This window comes from Nesoenas mayeri, assembly GCF_963082525.1.
Source record: "Nesoenas mayeri genome assembly, chromosome: 1".
Classification (NCBI taxonomy): Eukaryota; Metazoa; Chordata; class Aves; order Columbiformes; family Columbidae; genus Nesoenas; species Nesoenas mayeri.
In genome coordinates, this window is record NC_137541.1 from 90,115,713 (window position 1) to 90,132,634 (window position 16,922).

The following is a 16,922-nucleotide window of genomic DNA, read 5'->3' on the forward strand; positions in this document are numbered from 1 at the left end:
GTTCTCCAGCCTGTAAAGGTCTCACTGGATGGCAGCACAGCCTTCTACTGTATCAACCACTCCTCCCAGCAAACGTGCTGAGGGTACCTCAGTCTCTTCATCAAGGTAATTGATGAACAGGTTGAACAAGACTGGACCCAATACTGACCTTGGGGAACACCGCTAACTACAGGCCTCCAACTAGACCCTGCAGCGTTGATCACAACCCTCTGAGCTCTGCCATCCAGCCAGTTTTCCATCCATCTCACTGTGCATTCATGCAGCCTGCACTTCCTGAACTTGCCTATGAGGATGTTGTGAGAGACGGTATCAAAAACCTTGTTGAAGTCAAGGTAGACAATGTACACTGCTCTTCCCTCATCTACCCAACCAGTCATACTATCATAGAAGGCTACTGGGTTGGTCAAACATGATTTCCCCTTGGCGAAACTATGCTGACTACTCCTAATAGCCTTCTTTTTCTCCATATTCTTGGTGATGACATCCAGAATGAGTCGTTCCATCACCTTTCCAGGGATGGAGGTGAGGCTGACTGGCCTGTAGTTTCCTGGGTTGTCCTTCTTGCCCTTTTTGAAGACTGGAGTGACATTGGTTTTCTTCCAGTCCTCAGGCACCTCTCCTGTCCTCCACAACCTTTCAAAGATGATGGAGGGTGGCTTAGCAGTAATATCTGCCAGCTCTCTTGGCACTCGTGGGTGCATCCTATCAGAGCCCATGGATTTGTGGATGTCCAGTTTGCCTAAATGATCTTTAACCTGATCCTCCTCAACCAAGGGAAAACCTTCCTTTTGCCAGATTTTCTCTCGTATCTCTAGGGTCTCAAATTCCCGAGGGCCGGTCTTAGCAATAAAGATGGAAGCAAAGGCATTCAGTAACTCTGCCTTCTCTGTACCATCTGTCACCAGGGCACCCTCTTCATTCAGCAGCAGACCTACATTTTCCTTAACCTTCATTTTGCTGCTGATATACTTGAAGAAGCCCTTCTTGTTGTCTTTGACATCCCTGGTGAGATTTGCTTCCAAGTGGACTTTGGCCTTCCTCACCGCATCCCTGCATACTCTGACAGTCTGCTTGTATTCCTCCCAGGTGGTCTGTCCCTTTTCCACATTACATAAACATCCTTCCATCTGAGCTTTGACAGGAGCTTCTTACACATCCATGCTTGCCTCCTTCTCACAGTATCACAGTATCACAGTATGTTTGGGATTGGAAGTGACCTCAAAAGATCATCTAGTCCAATCCCCCTGCTGGAGCAGGAACGCCTAGGTGAGGTGGCACAGGAACATGTCCAGGTGGGTCTTGAATGTCTCCAGAGAAGGAGACTCCACAACCTCCCTGGGCAGCCTGTTCCAGTGCTCTGTCACCCTTACTGAGAAGAAGTTTTTTCTCAAATTTAAGTGGAACCTCTTGTGTTCCAGTTTGAACCCCTTAACCCCTGTCCTACCGTTGGTTGTCACCAAGAAGAGCCTGGCTCCATCCTCATAACACTCACCCTTTATATATTTATAAACATTAATAAGGTCACCCCTCAGCCTCCTCTTCTCCAAACTAAAGAGACCCAGCTCCCTCAGCCTTTCCTCATAAGGGAGGTGCTCCACTCCCTTAATCATCTTTGTTGCCCTACGCTGGACCCTCTCCAGCAGTTCCCTGTCATTCCTGAACTGAGGGGCCCAGAACTGGACACAATATTCCAGATGTGGTCTCACCAGGGCAGAGTAGAGGGGAAGGAGGACCTCTCTTGATCTACTAACCACCCCCCTTGTAATACACCCCAGGATGCCATTGGCCTTCCTGGCCACAAGGGCACAGTGCTGGCTCATGGTCATCCTGTTGTCCACCAGGACCCCCAGGTCCCTTTCCCCTACACTGCTCTCTAATATGTAATTTCCCAACCTACACTGGAACCTGGGTTTGTTCCTGCCCAGATGCAGGACTCTACACTTTTCCTTGTTAAATTTCATTAGGTTATTCCCCGCCCAACTATCCAGCCTGTCCAGGTCCCGCTGGATGGCAGCACAGCCTTCTGGCATGTCAGCCACTCCTCCCAGCTTGGTGTCATCAGCAAACTTGCTGATAGTACACTCTATTCCCTCGTCTAAATCGTTAATGAATGTATTGAATAATATTGGCCCCTTTATTCTCCCTTTACTTGTGTTCTGGTTCGATTGAAAATGGGTAAATTTTCTTTGTGCAGTTAGAAACCTTTCTTTTTCACAGCTAGCACACTCACTATTTGCACTTAGTTTGAGAACAAGCAGATAACACCCCAGCACAGAGCTGTTTTTAATTACTCTGGTCTGAGAGCCAAGGGCATTCTGAGCACTCTGCCCACAGGCGTGAAGCATTGAGGAAGGAGGGCAGAGATGGGGCAGAGCTTGACTGACATCCAGATCAACAAGGGTATTCCACACCATTAGCGTCATGCCAATTATTTAAGGAGAGTGCTGTCTAGTGTTTTACCAGTAAATTAATTGACTGAACTTTGCTGTCTGAAGTCCTGAATGCTGTTTAGAGCTTTGGTTAACAGACTGAACAATGCATTCGGAATCTCTCAGAGGGAGGCATGATTTCTGAGTCAGACAGCACAGCTTTTGTCAGTGCAGAAGCATGCTCCTGTGTACCTTGCTAACTCTGAACACATTTTACCTTGCTTTCCCATTCACAATGCATCTTCATCTGTTCTGTGCAGGGCCAAACTCTCCATTAAAAAATACAAGTCAAATCAAGAGATTACAGAGACAGATTTTAAAATACCTCAAAAATAGTTCAAGATCTCTACTGGTAAGAACTGGCGGCAGCTGTGTAATCCTCGATGGCTGCTATGTTAAGGATAATACCAAAAAGAGACACAGTATTGTGGCTGGTTATCAGGAGAGTGATATTTCTGGACAATTTTGGCTTGAGACTGATGAAATGAAATCACAAGAAAAAGATAAAGACAAGTTAAAAAGACTGTTGCTATCTCCTGCTGTTCAGACTTCCTTGTACTCATGTTTTGTACCGGCCTATTTTAAATGTGTACTTTGAAAATATTTTAATGGGCTATTTTTAACAAATGTAATTAGAATCTCATGTACAATATTTGCTATAGATTTTCATGCCAAATGCAGAATATTCTTCGGGAGGCAGTATACACATATATGCACATCTCTCACTCTTCCTCTCTTCTGTAAGGTAGTGATTAGCCAATTGCTTTACTGGAATGACATGCTTGCTGAAAATCACACAGGTACTTAATCCATATAGAACTAGATCCTTCATTCTAGATATTGTATACTGAAGAGACTGGAAATAATTTTCTGTTTTGCTGTAATTTTTAATCGATTTTAGTCACTTTATGGTAAAAATGCAAATATGTTTTTATAATTTGTTCAGATCCCATCATATTATAAACTCACGGCCTTTTCCAGTGACATGAAATAGTGGGGTGGTATATAACATAAAGTAATCTAGTGCAGTTTGATATGTATTGTACTGGATAATAAATTACGTACTCAGTAATACACAACACTCCATCACAGAAAATGCTTTGTGTGTGTACAGTTTTTCCCTTATGATGTAGTGAGCAAGCAATCACTTTTCAGAAATATTTATGCCAAACTTTAAATAGTTAAGTAACCAAAGATAATTAGGAGGCATGATAGATTTTTTGTTTATAAGTGTGGGAATAAGAACTGGTAAGCTTTGTAATCTTTGAGGTATTTGGTATATTTACTCAGCTTTTCCTTTTGACAGTTCTAAATAGCACTCCAAGGAGTTCATTAGCTTTGGCACCACAAGGAAGCTGTCACTGCTGTCCAAGCCGCAATGCCAATAACAACTAGTCTGGCTGCAAAAAGATCACTGAAGATTTTGTACTTATTTTTACAACTATTTAGCATTGGGTTTTAACTTTGTTGACATGAACTTTCTCATTCAGTGTACTAAGGTGAACAGATCATAATAAATGCTGGAATGGGTTGCTCTCTGTATTTTTCTAATACACAGTTTTCCCTTAAAAAATATGGATTTATGCTCCTCATCACTCTTCCATTCTGTTACATTGAAGGGTCACCAATACCTGTGGGCATTGATGTGCAGGTAGAAAGCATTGACAGCATATCTGAAGTTGACATGGTAAGTTGGTCAGCAGAACTGGAATAAAGAATTTCAGCCAAAATTCAGGGGCTCAGAAACAGCCAGCTGGATGTCATAGAATAATACAGCTAAAGAAAGCAAATTCTTAAAGAACACAACCTTGCCTTGAAGCACGTAAGTAATTTAAAGTAAGTGTTACAGAAAAGCACATGTTGAACTTCTCTCTCGGCAAGCGGAACAGATCAGAATAGACAGTGCTCTGATTTGAAAACCCCAGCCATTCAGTAAGCCCCATGGGCTCCCACATAAGCTCTTAGTGCTCTGCACATTAGACAACGTGGCTTCACATTCTTTGCTTCCTTTACTTATGCAGATCTGAATATTCCTATCATTTCTGACACGGTGGAGCTGTGGCCATAACAAAAGGAAATAGAAAAGTCACTTCCAGAAATGGTCCCAGGAAGGAGGCACCCTTGCTGCAGTCAAGGACCTGTAGCACTGGAATGCAGGCTGCTCATAACTCAGCTGAAATTGTCACTAATAATGCCACCCAGACATTAGTGCCAAGTTGCTCCTTCCTAGAATAGCAGGGCATGTTAACTTTGCAAAGAGATCTCATTTACAGTATCTTTTCACAGTGAGTGTAGCTCTAGTCATAGGTGTTGAGTTTGCAACGGGATCTGTCAGTATGAACCCCTGCATTCCTTTGCAAACCTACCTAAATCATAAAATCATATTACAGGGGCATAAAATCATACTACAAGGGAAGACCCAGCTATCTTCCCAGTATTCTTATACAAAGTAATTGTTATACAGAGAGAAATGATGTCTGTCTAATAATGCAAAACTTAAATAGGCGAGCACAGAGCAGTCAGGCTGTGGAGAAGCTCAGACTGGATTTGCAGCATCCTCTCCATCTCTTTCCACATGTGTATTTTCAGCTACATTATTACTCTAAATAAGATGATAAAATATTTGTAATAATATTTCGTTTTAAAAAGATAGAATTATTGTAAAATGTAATTATTTACTCTTAGGAAATTAATAATATTGTTTATTATGCATTTCATTAATAAATACACTAATTAAAATCCCAATATTTGTACAAATTAATGAATTTTACAAATTGACCTAAGGCTCATGAAGAACTCAAATCAATCCCTTTGTAAAGGAGCCACAGTCCATTCTGAGAAAAGCTTGTGAAGACTTCCATAGGAAACCCCTTTCCATTTGTCTTTGATTGGTTTTAAAGTTTCTTTTTCACCTCACTGATTGCCCAATCCATCAGGCCACTGAAATCTTATCTAAGTATAAATGAAGTATGAAACTCAGACTCACACAAGTGACAAGGCAAACAGCCAGTATCTCAGAGGTAGTTCCAATCCATATTTAAACTCATCAAGTGGCATTTGATTCCTCTCCTTGAGGATCCTCCAGATGATATTCAGAGAAGAAACTAATCCTTTACATGAGTTGATTACTTTGTACTGTTTTCTATTGTATGTGAATAAAACATTGTCTTCTTTTATTTTCAATTAAACAAAGGACTTCACAATGACTTTGTATCTCAGACATTACTGGAAGGATGAGAGACTTTCATTTCGTAGTAACAAAAACAAAAGTATGACTTTTGATGGAAGACTGATTAAAAAGATCTGGGTACCTGATGTGTTTTTTGTACACTCCAAAAGATCTTTCATCCATGATACAACTGTGGAAAACATCATGCTCCGAGTATACCCTGATGGCAATGTACTCTTCAGTCTACGGTAAGAACAATACCCTTTTATAAGAAAATTAATGACTGTAAGTGTGGAACAATAGTCTGTACACTAAGAAATTACTGGAAATACTTGCAGTTAAGATTCTGATACTGTACTGACATTAATCCTCTGACATCAGATACTGGGAACTGATGACCACTGTCTGTACCAGCAGGAAAATAAATTTAGGATTGATAATATATGGATGGCATATTTTTCTATCATTCACATATTGTTTCCTGTCACAGAATAATGGCAGTTGTTTCATGTTGTAAATAGTGCTGAAGTTTTTCAAGTATTAATTCATTGCCAGTGGTTTTAGCAATATTACAGTAGTTTTACTGTTGAGTAAAGCCCAAAATTATTAGCAAAGAAAGCAAAGATTTTTTTTTTCCCTGAGTATTTTAAAACTGTCTGTTTCAGCTAATTTTAACCTGCATACCTGTAAACATGTCATTGATATTAATCTGGGCTCCAGATAGGCAGGGAGAGCAGATTATTGGTACTGATGCCATCACTGTTAGACAGGTGTGTGACTACGATGAACTGAAAAGTCAAACAGCTGTTCCAGGATTGCAACAGCAAGGTCATCAAATGTGTCTCCCTTTTATCTACATGTTACTCCTTTTCTTTATAAAGCAGATTTGGATGACATGGCAGAAATAATTTTAATGAAGAAATTTTCCCCCTAGGGTAAAGGCCTTGAGGCCTGTGCATTGCAGAAATCACAGTTCTCCAGTTTGTTACTAATTAGGCTGTGCACAGAGGTGGTACTTCATCTGCTCTGGATAGTCTTAAGATTTTTGCAAACACTTGAGACTTTGGCTATGTAGTAACTGTTCAAACAGTGACGGATTTATCTACTCTTTCATGAAGAAACCCTCACAGCAACAGCTGTATGCCACTTTAAAATAGTCTATGCTCAAGAATCACACTGACCAGTAAGAAACAATGAGGTGAAGTATGCATTTTATTGCTATGTTCATTTCCATGCTTCATGAGAAAGAGAGAGGGATCAGAGGAACTATACTACTATACTAAGGCCTACAGCAGTGGCTCTCTAATGTGAGGAGTGTGATGTACATTCAGCTGGGGGAAGGAAGGGTGGTGAAGACACATAAGATGGGCAAACATATTGTCAGCTTGCTGGAGGGGTGAAGTATCAAACTGAATGGCAGGGGAAGGGGCGATCTAAGGGCTGATGAACCAAGGTTTTAAAATTATTAAAGTGAAGCAATGTATGTCTAGCCTGAGTGGTGGTAATGCATGTGTTCCTGAAGAATCCAATGCTTATTAGAACATCCTTTTTGTATTGCCAGTTTTACAAGCAGTGGGTAGTTTATATTCCCAACACTTATATGCAAGAACTTTGCGTATTCCACAGTTTTTCTTCAGTGCCTAGCGTCCAGGATTTTATTGAAGCAAAGTGGAACAAAAATCCAGATTTGCTGCTGAAATAGTATTTTTTTTTCAGTCAATGTTTTCCTGTTGTTCCCCTGATCCTTTAGTCAAAAGCTAAAATGTGGAAGTCTTGTGCATGATTTTGAGGATGTACCACTCTTACAATCTCATTTCAAGCCAGTCAAATCCTACACTTAAAAATTCAGCTATAGTGTGATTACCAATCACAAGTTTTCACAGATCACTTATATACCCAGTATAGCTCTTATCACTTAAATTCCTGTAGGATTCAGTTTGGGGAAAACTGAAAAATCAAAGTGAAACAAATGACAAACAATATCAAATGACATGCAAGCTGTGACAAGGGAAATTGGGCAATATTTATCATACTTAAATTGATGCCCCTAGCCTTTTTGTTTGTTTCTTGGTGAAAATGTCAAGGGACATTTATCTTCTAAACATTTGTGAAAACACAGATGGAAAGCAAAATAATGTCTTTACCTTGATTTCCTTAAGTTTTTTGGAGTATAAGGCCTTTCTATAGTGTTGAAGAGGAAAGTAGTCTTCCAGAAATTGCAGCTTATCTTTTTGTGCAATCAAATATTATAACCATTCTAGCTGAGAAAATAGCACTTGGAATAATATTTGCTCTAATCTGTAATATTTTCTACTTCAATCTGTAAGAAATCCAGCCAAGAAATGTGAGTTCCCCTTGTTAATCTTCATAAGCATAACTCTTCAAAGCTAAATGTGTGAAAGGCTAATGAAGGATCAGGCCAGTAAAGGTTTAAAAATGAAAGGTAATGTACTTAATAAGAAAGACTATTTGTGTTTAAAAAAAATATGTTCTCTCCCTGATTTATTTTTATCTCACGATTTTGAAGCCATTTTAGAAGCATCTAAAAAAGAAGAAAAACTCAGTCATTAGGATTCTGAACAGCAGATTGGTTGGAGATCTCACTAAGATCCCACCGTCCTAAGAAAGCGTGAATTTTTTTGTTTAATTTCTGTTTTTCCGTTCCTTTCTGCAGAATAACAGTTTCTGCTATGTGTTTCATGGATTTCAGTAGGTTTCCTCTGGACACTCAGAACTGTTCTTTAGAACTGGAAAGCTGTAAGTTTAATTCATACCTGTTCTTCACATGTGCCTTCTCACCAGCACTCCATGTTGTTTATAATACCTTTTTTGCCTATATTCATGTGTGACCTGAACCAATCAATCAGTACATACTGAACCGTAGCCAGTTTGGGATCTTTCCACAAATCAGTGAGCTTTTGGAGGACAGAAAAAACATGATGGTTTGTTTTGACTGGGTTAATATTTCAATGCCTAAATCTAAAAATGTTCCCTCTGTCAAAAATCCTGCTTTTGTCTGAGAAAATAGTGCAAGTTAAAACTAAAAAATGATGTCAATATTTGACCTTATGGAAAAACTAAAATGAGTGTTGTGTTACTGTGAAATGCCTGCTTTCTCACTGCTGACTCAATCGTCTATAGTAAGCTGTAGAGCTGGACAACAAAAAGTAATTCTGTTTTGCAGAAACTTTTAATACCTCAACATTTATTCTTATTTGAATTATGAGTTAAACTGGGATGCTGGTTTGTTGTTTAGTCTTGAAAAAGATACCAGACTCCCAGCTGCTGAGTGTGGCAGCCCCAGAGCTCTGATCCCATGTGCCTTGTGACCCCAGGCATGCCCATGTCCCCCATCTGTCAGGTAAGCTGCTGGCGGGGCACAGGACTGGGCTCCACTTGGAACAAGATGGAATTTGGTCTTTGCAGATTTTTCCATGTCAACTAACTGGCAAATTTATGTGAAAAATGTGTTTCTTTGGGGTTTTTCCAAATTGAGTGGTCTCCTCAAATTGTTTGAGTGGTCTCCTATCCCTAAGAGAAGAAAACAGAAGCATTATTCCAGCAGATGAGGTGATTCACTTTTTACTTTCTCATAGATGCATACAATGAAGATGATCTGATGTTATACTGGAAACACGGAAACAAGTCCCTTAGCACAGATGAGCACATCTCCCTCTCCCAGTTTTTCATTGAAGAATTCAGTGCTTCCAGTGGACTAGCTTTTTACAGCAGTACTGGTACAGTAAGCCCCTATCATTAGAAGAGAGAAGCTCAGGACACATTCATGCAGAATGTATTTCTTGTTCAAATTTGTTGCTAATAAATGACTTACTGCTCAGAGATCTCACTTAAAATGAAGTCACAATCGCACTGGTTTGTCAGCCTAGGTCCTCAGTTCTCTTTATATTACAGACGGAACACTTTCTTGATATTGGAAGAAGAGGCCATAATAATACTTGTAACTTAACATCTGACAAAAAGAACCTGAAAAAATACACAACAACCAAATATATGCTGTTGTGAGCTCTTGCAAAATCATGGTGCTTCTCTGAAAGTCATTGGAGTATTTGGTTTACAGGAATCTTTGAGTCCTGGTTATAGAGAAAAGCTTGAAAATTCAAGCCCTAAAGTGCCAAGTACTAGAAAGCAAAGAAGAGAAACCCCAGTATATTGTATTGTCTAAAACCTTCACATGTTTGGAACTGCAAAATGTCATTATCAGTTTACTAACTATAAGATTTCCACATGAGAGCATTTATAACCTATTGAGGTCTAATTCACAGTTTGCTTAATGTTCCCTGTTTATACATGAAGTTGCAGGAAAAAAAAAGCCTTAATGTCAGTGCTACATTGTTTAAATACAGGTATCTGACCCAGACAGGCTTTTATTTCTCCCTATAGATCTTGAGCTATACTTTCTGGCAAACTGCATAAGGCTTTAGGAGTTTCTTATAGTATTGATTTCATGCAAGGTGGGTTTTATTTTCTTTGTATTTGTACATGCAATTATAAATTTTGAAGTACTCTATATGTAAGTACTCTGTTTTTAACTAGATAAAATAGCATGCTTGCTACTGTACTGTCCAGTCTGGGTTGATTCATTTCAGTGTGGATAGTGCCCTTTATATCAAGGCAGATTAATAAAATAGAGATTATTCCATATAATATATATATATACACATATATATGCATGACACTTTGGAAAAAAAAGACATACAGGAAAGCAGCAAATAGGTTTATTTAGTCTATTTTATTTACAGGATAGCTTATTTTTGCACTTAAAAAAGAGTCATTCAAGTTTGCCGTGGCTTATATTGAATGCAGAAACTCCAGTTTCAATTACAAAGCAGCCTAAGCAATGAGGAATTCACAGCTTGATCAGGTTTTTCATCCTTATCTCTTGCTCGTGTATGAGCTAAGAACAGAGCTGCAGCTTTCAAGAGCCACTGTCATGTGAGGGAAGGGCAAGTGACACCTTACCTCATAACTGGGCTTTGCTGAGAACTGTCAAATTTGTCCTTGTTGCAAGAAGGAATCCAGAACATTTTTCACCCAACTGCTATCACTGTGTGTTGTAACTGGGTTCCAGGAACTCAGCTGGCTTCTTTCTGCCTTGCTATTCTCATTAAAAAAAATATTTACAGAAGTAAATGTGGCCTTGTGCACAACAGTGCAACCTCATAATAATCCTGTATCCAGGTCTTTGCAGCACTTTCACAGCATGTTTGATTTTGCAAAGTATAACTGTTTAACACTTACATGCAGATGTTTTGATGACGAGCTTGCCCAGCAGGGTAAAGGTGAAAGACTTCTTTTAAGTTGCAGAGACCACTGGGAAGTACCTGAATAAAGGTGTGCATGATATCTGCCAATTAGAATACTGTCTTTTGTGGACAGATACTTTTATTTAGCTTTGAGTTTTTGTTTCAGTCAGGAGATTCCACTTTTCTCTTGTTCTTTTATTTTGCTTCTTTTTGGAAGAAAATTATTACACACAGACTCCACCCCCCTCAAGTAAGTAACAGTGGGGAACAACCGGCACAACTCTTAAGAGAAGCCATCTCCCACTGAATAGTGTAAGGCAAAAATGGACAAAAATGCTGCTGCTCAGAAAGCAGCCTTCTGTATTTTAGGTTCTACATACCCTGTCCTGTGAATCTCAGTGAACTACACATGCATAGCATTTAGGCTTTCAGAGTTCCCTGGCCTCCAAAGGAACAAAAATTTAAATCAATTTTTGGGACAACACCTTCTCCAGGATGGGAAACACACAGAGGGTTTCCAATATTAGATGGGGTTATTGTTGAGATATTAGTTTTTATAAAGTGGTTCTTTGTGATGGCATGACTACTCCATAAAGGCTTATTGGTGTCTCGAGCTGTACTGGACAGGCAGATGCTGCACAGTTGGCCACTCTTGCCTTATTTCCCTCCCATCGCAGCTTTAGCATACATGCTCTGCCGTACAGGCAGAGCACGCCTCAACATTCACTAGATGGCACCCTTTCCTCTAAAGTCAAGGCTGGGCAGGCAAATCCCTCTGACCGTAGGAAAAGTGTTGCTTGTTGCCCAATATTCGTAGAGTGAGAGAAGGCAAGCTACTTTTTGGGGGACTCAGGGTGTTTGCTTCACTGTCCTAGCTGGACTAGACAATTATATTCTGTCTGTATTTTCCCGGCAGTTTGATTTGAAGTCTATTTACTTTTTTTTTTTTCCTTTTAATTTTCTAACTTAAATTATAAAACAGTATTTTATTTATGCAGTCATGATGCTTCACTCTCAAAGCAGCAACATTTTAATAAGGCCTGATGGATAGTTTGTAGCACACTATATAAAACCAAGATGGTGGCAATATTTCTTAGGCATTTACTATTATTGATATGGACACATTGGGCAGAAATCACAAATAAACACAGATCTCTTCTCCCAAACTGTTCCTCTCTCTTTTTTTCAATAGGTTGGTACAATCGACTTTTTATAAACTTTGCACTCCGGAGACACATTTTCTTTTTTGTGCTACAATCCTATTTCCCAGCCATGCTGATGGTGATGCTGTCTTGGGTTTCATTTTGGATTGACAGAAGAGCCGTTCCTGCCAGAGTATCACTAGGTAAACCTTTATTGTATATTCCTTTGGGAGGTATAGAAGGAATAGGGGAGAGGTTTTGGAGTTACCTAACTTTTTATTTACACAGAACATGAGCAAGTATATCAGGTAATTGCCTGAAGAACACTATTACTGCCACTGTTGCCACTACCACAGACTCCTTCAGTCAACCTCTACATTAGGAAATGGCATGTTTGTTCAGACTGGCTTTGCTATATTGCAAAAGAGCTCACACATCACAGAAGGAAAAAGGGATGATTCTATAGATTTCTCAATGTAGCATTTTACTTAATTATTTTTTTTTTTTATTTTTTTCAAAGACTGGGTTGTTTTTTTCCTCCCCTCTTCTCAGCCAAGTGACAGATAGTGACAGGTAGTCAGATCCCTCCCCAAATCCATGGTTCATGAGAGATACTTAATAGGCTTAGCACAGTCTACCTAAAAAGCTTGGCAGCTCTGCTTTCTCTACAGAAAGGCTTGATATCTTCCTACCAACTTGGAACCAGTTTCCTGACTTGTCCTATGCAGCCAAGCTGTTCTTTGCTAGGCACATTGAAAATGTGCACTTTGGTGCCTTAACTTTGCAAGGCACACAGGCTTCTGTGAAGCCAAGAAATAAGCTGGGCATCTTTCTCCTCTGACACTTTCAGTTCTGAACAGCACAGCTCAGAAGAAAAATATGAATTACAGTGTTTTTTTCATAAAGTTATTGTTTTTCTCAGTGATGAATCGGATTATACTGCTTCGAGGCTGCCTTTTGTTGTTGGAATTTAATGCTGATGGCCTTGGAATCAGTACATTTTTTTCAAAGATTCGCATCTCTGTGAAAATTGGATGGAAATTTATTAAGATATCTAGTGTAATCATAATGCATCTGACTCCTGCAACTGTTGGTTCAAGAACTAGTAAAGAAGCTCCTGTTGCTGGTTCTCACTGGTGGGAGTCCCAGAAGCCAAGTGCATGTTGCCATATTTCTTAAACAATTCGAGGATTTTTGTTTAAGAAACTTGCATGTACTGTGGAAGCCCTCAATTTTTAGCTATAGATATATCAATCTACAAAAAATAGGATTGTAGCTACCTCAGATCCCTTTCTATTGGCACTGTCTAAAGCTATTAATACATGAGATATAAATCTATTTGTTAGTCTAGAAGTAAATTATGGTACCCCCTACCTACTTTTATTAATGCATCTACCAATTCCTTCTATTTGTAAAAAAAATTATTTTTAAAAATAAAGTTTTAATTCTCAGTAGGCCATCTGTAACATTGTCAAGATGGTTTTACTGATCATGTTCTTTAATTTATATATGGATTTCTGCAGGAGGCTGTGCATCAGGAATTCTATGAATAACACACACTTCGTTAGCATAAGCATACATAGTTTATAGGCAATTTTAACAACAAAGTTTTAAAAGTTTAGCTCCCTAGCCTACAGTATACATGTTTTAAATAAACAGATTTCCTCTTATATGGTATATTTCAAACTCCATCCTTCAGCCAAAGGAACCTACAGAGAGGGAAAGGGAAAACTTGTATGTTCCACTGGACTTGAACTAGCATGAAACTGGAAAAAGGCTACAAGACGCAGCTGAAAGGCCATGCTATCAATTGAGATGTCTTAATTTCCAGTGTAACCCTTATTTCTTTAAAAACAGGGCCTGGTTTAGTGTTGGTTGTTCATGGTTTGTGTGTATAGTGTTTGTTTGTTTTCCCCTGAGACAGAGCAAAACAAAATTAGATGAATAGCTGAATGTAAGAGGAGAGATCAAAAAGAGGAGCATAAAATTCTGGACACACTGAAGTCAACAAAAATATTTCTTAGTTTCAATCGATATAGCATTTTGCTACTAGAGTGTTTTTAGAGAGCCAAGGCGTTATGACAGAAATACACAAGCTGATGTATGTTCTCAAGAAGTACAACTTGAGATGGGGTTAGGAGGGAAACTGGTGATTCTTTAGTGATTCTTCAGGCCAATAAAGTGCGTAACAGAGACCCTGGCTCTGGGAAGCGAGGGAAGACCACAAACTCACTTTCATTTCTCCATAGCAGTACCCAAAGCTGTCACAGAAAGGCATTCCTTATGCTGTAGAGTCACCAGCGCTGTGTCCTTGCTTTTCAAACCTCGTGTGCCACGGCTCTAACTGCACACCCTGAGCAGAGAGATGATTTACCGGTTTCAGTATTGTATGTGATAAGTCCTTCATGGTTCACTCCGCTTTTCAGAGCCTGTGCAATGAAGTTAAAGGCAGCGTCAATCATATGCCCTCACAAAGCTGTGCTGTTCAAGCAATGTTAATGAGCTAAACAGAGCCAGCTGGCCAGTATTATGATAACCTCCCCTTTTTCTCTGGCAGGTATAACAACAGTGCTGACAATGTCAACCATCATGACAGGAGTAAGTGCCTCAATGCCTCAAGTGTCTTACATAAAGGCTGTGGATGTGTATTTATGGATCAGCTTCCTTTTTGTCTTCCTGTCTGTCATCGAGTATGCAGCAGTGAACTATCTCACCACAATTGAAGAGAGAAAGCAACTCAAAAAAAGGGGCAAGGTACAATCCTTTGTGTTTTGTTGCCTTCAGAAAGCATCACAGAAGCCACAGAGTAATCCTGATACACCACTGTGATAACAGCACAGTAACGGCACTCTATCTCACTTTTCTTGGCTAACAGGAGAAAATGTATCATGCTCTCTGAGATCTTGAGAAGGTCTGTGTTTTCTTTCCCTTCCTTTTCTCATGGCAGAGGCTAGGGAGTACACCTCCTGACTTTTTTTTCCTTCCCCCTCCCTCCCAGAGGAAAGTAACTTTCATTCTGTTCTCAGATACTTACTGATCAAGGTATTTTCCCTCTTTCTGAAATATACCCAAGAATGCACTCATGCAATATTCCTCCTTATTTTCTGTGAAAGAGAGTCTATTTCTGCTTCTCCTGCTTTGCCATTTTCAGTTAGGAAGATAGGTTTAATGGTGCCTTTTTGTCCCAAGACCAAATGAATGACAAGGTCATTTTTAGAAAAGTACCTGAAGCAGAAATGTTCACAAGTTAAACATTTGCTTTCTATGAAGTGCTCACTTAAAATCTTTGCTTCAAGATGCTTGCCCCATGTAAACTCATTTGTTGGAATATCACCAGGGGAAAACCACAAAAAGGGTGCATATATTGCTCACATGATTTGATAATCCCATCACAGAAATGCCTGAAGTAATTTCCCACAACTCCAGCAGTGCAAACCTACAGGAGAGGCAGAGCTCGATTTTTCTGTTTCGGAAGCTGAGGCACATATTTCCAGCTAGAAGCTGGCAATTATCAGTCAGACAAGTGTGTTTTATTGCATGTATCCCCTTCCTCACTCGTGTCCTGCCCAAGAGGGCAGGCGCCACAGACAGCAATACTGTGAGGTAGCCCTGTTCTATGTATGCTCTCCACAGAGGGAACAACACTGAAGAGAAAACTCTCTTTATTTTCTGTTTGATTTATTTAGATTTTACTAAAATGGTTCCTGCTAGATGGAGAATAACTATTCTTTTTGCCAGGCTTCAGGAATGTATAGTATTGATGCAGTACAAGCAATGGCTTTTGACGGCTGCTTCCACGACACCGACGTGGACATGGACCTGACTGCTTTCTCAGACCGCTGTGAAGAGAATGAGACTCAGGCACGTGCAGCCAATATCTCCAACGTGGACACAACTCGCATAAAGAGGAAGAGATCAGTGAAGGGAAATGTGGGCAGGATTATTTTACGGAACAATCATGTTATTGACACATATTCCAGGATTATTTTTCCCAGTGTGTACATTGTGTTCAACTTTTTTTACTGGGGTTTGTACATATGAACGAAAATCATTACAAGCTAGACATTATTTTGCGTATGAGGGTAGCATTGTGCTTTAAAAATCATGCAACAGCACTAGACGAAAGGGTTAAAAGTTTCGGAAACTGACTTCCCTGTCATACAAAGGATGGTCTGGTTAGCAGCAAAACTGTTAATGAAAACCCTTCACCATTCTAGTTTCTTTTTCAATTGGACTGTGCAGTGCTTCACTGAGGCAATCTAATGCACATGCTACTACTGCAGTAGCCTGGAAGCAGTTTGCTCACTAAGGGAGCCCTTTGTAACACACCTGAGCAGACAGCAGCTCCCATCTGAGGTATGATCTACATTCTAACTATTCCTCTTTAATCAGCCTTCCTGTTTGTTCTCCATTTGTGGTCCAGTAGGCAATCAGCACCAGTTGCCTTCAAATAGCTCCTATCCTTATTTCACTTGCTGCATTTTGGTTTTGCCAGGCAACCTTTATGCAGCTCAGCAGCTTTTGTCCTGGGATGGTAACTAGGGGGAAAGTGATTACAGCTTAGTAGTGGAGTACGGATGAGCAGAAAGCAGGAAGCAAAACTGATGGGGCTTTGTACATTATGCATCACCAACACTTCAAGAAAAACCCTCACCTTGTCAGCTGCCCCTGACTTTCCAGAGGACCATTGGGAAGGGCCTCTATTTTGAACAAATCTTGCTCACTAGTCCAAGAGGCAGCAGAGAAGCAGTGTCTCAGACCTGATGCACTCAGTGTCTTACAGCAACCTCCCAGGTGGATGACGAGTGTCACCTGCACAAGCTATGTCCCTCATGTGACACCCAGACACCTGTGCCTGGTGTAGACCTGCTGCAATCACCTGTTTTCTGCATAACTGCTCATTTCAGAAATGTAGGCT

At 39.9% G+C, this 16,922-nt stretch overlaps 1 protein-coding gene across 2 annotated transcripts in view; it reads left to right on the forward strand.

The window, feature by feature from the left end:
* The window catches only part of GABRR3 (gamma-aminobutyric acid type A receptor subunit rho3), a gene marked incomplete at both ends in the record, with an annotated part of 43,329 nt that extends 27,284 nt beyond the window's left edge, over positions 1-16,045 (forward strand). For both annotated transcript variants that reach the window (XM_080353034.1, XM_080353033.1), the window contains 7 exons: positions 4,049-4,116; positions 5,623-5,846; positions 8,273-8,355; positions 9,195-9,335; positions 12,055-12,207; positions 14,562-14,758; positions 15,743-16,045. In XM_080353034.1, coding sequence (XP_080209160.1) covers positions 4,049-4,116; positions 5,623-5,846; positions 8,273-8,355; positions 9,195-9,335; positions 12,055-12,207; positions 14,562-14,758; positions 15,743-16,045 — 1,169 coding nt within the window. The remainder of the gene's footprint in view (positions 1-4,048; positions 4,117-5,622; positions 5,847-8,272; positions 8,356-9,194; positions 9,336-12,054; positions 12,208-14,561; positions 14,759-15,742) is intronic.
* Between the last annotated feature and the right edge of the window lie 877 nt (positions 16,046-16,922).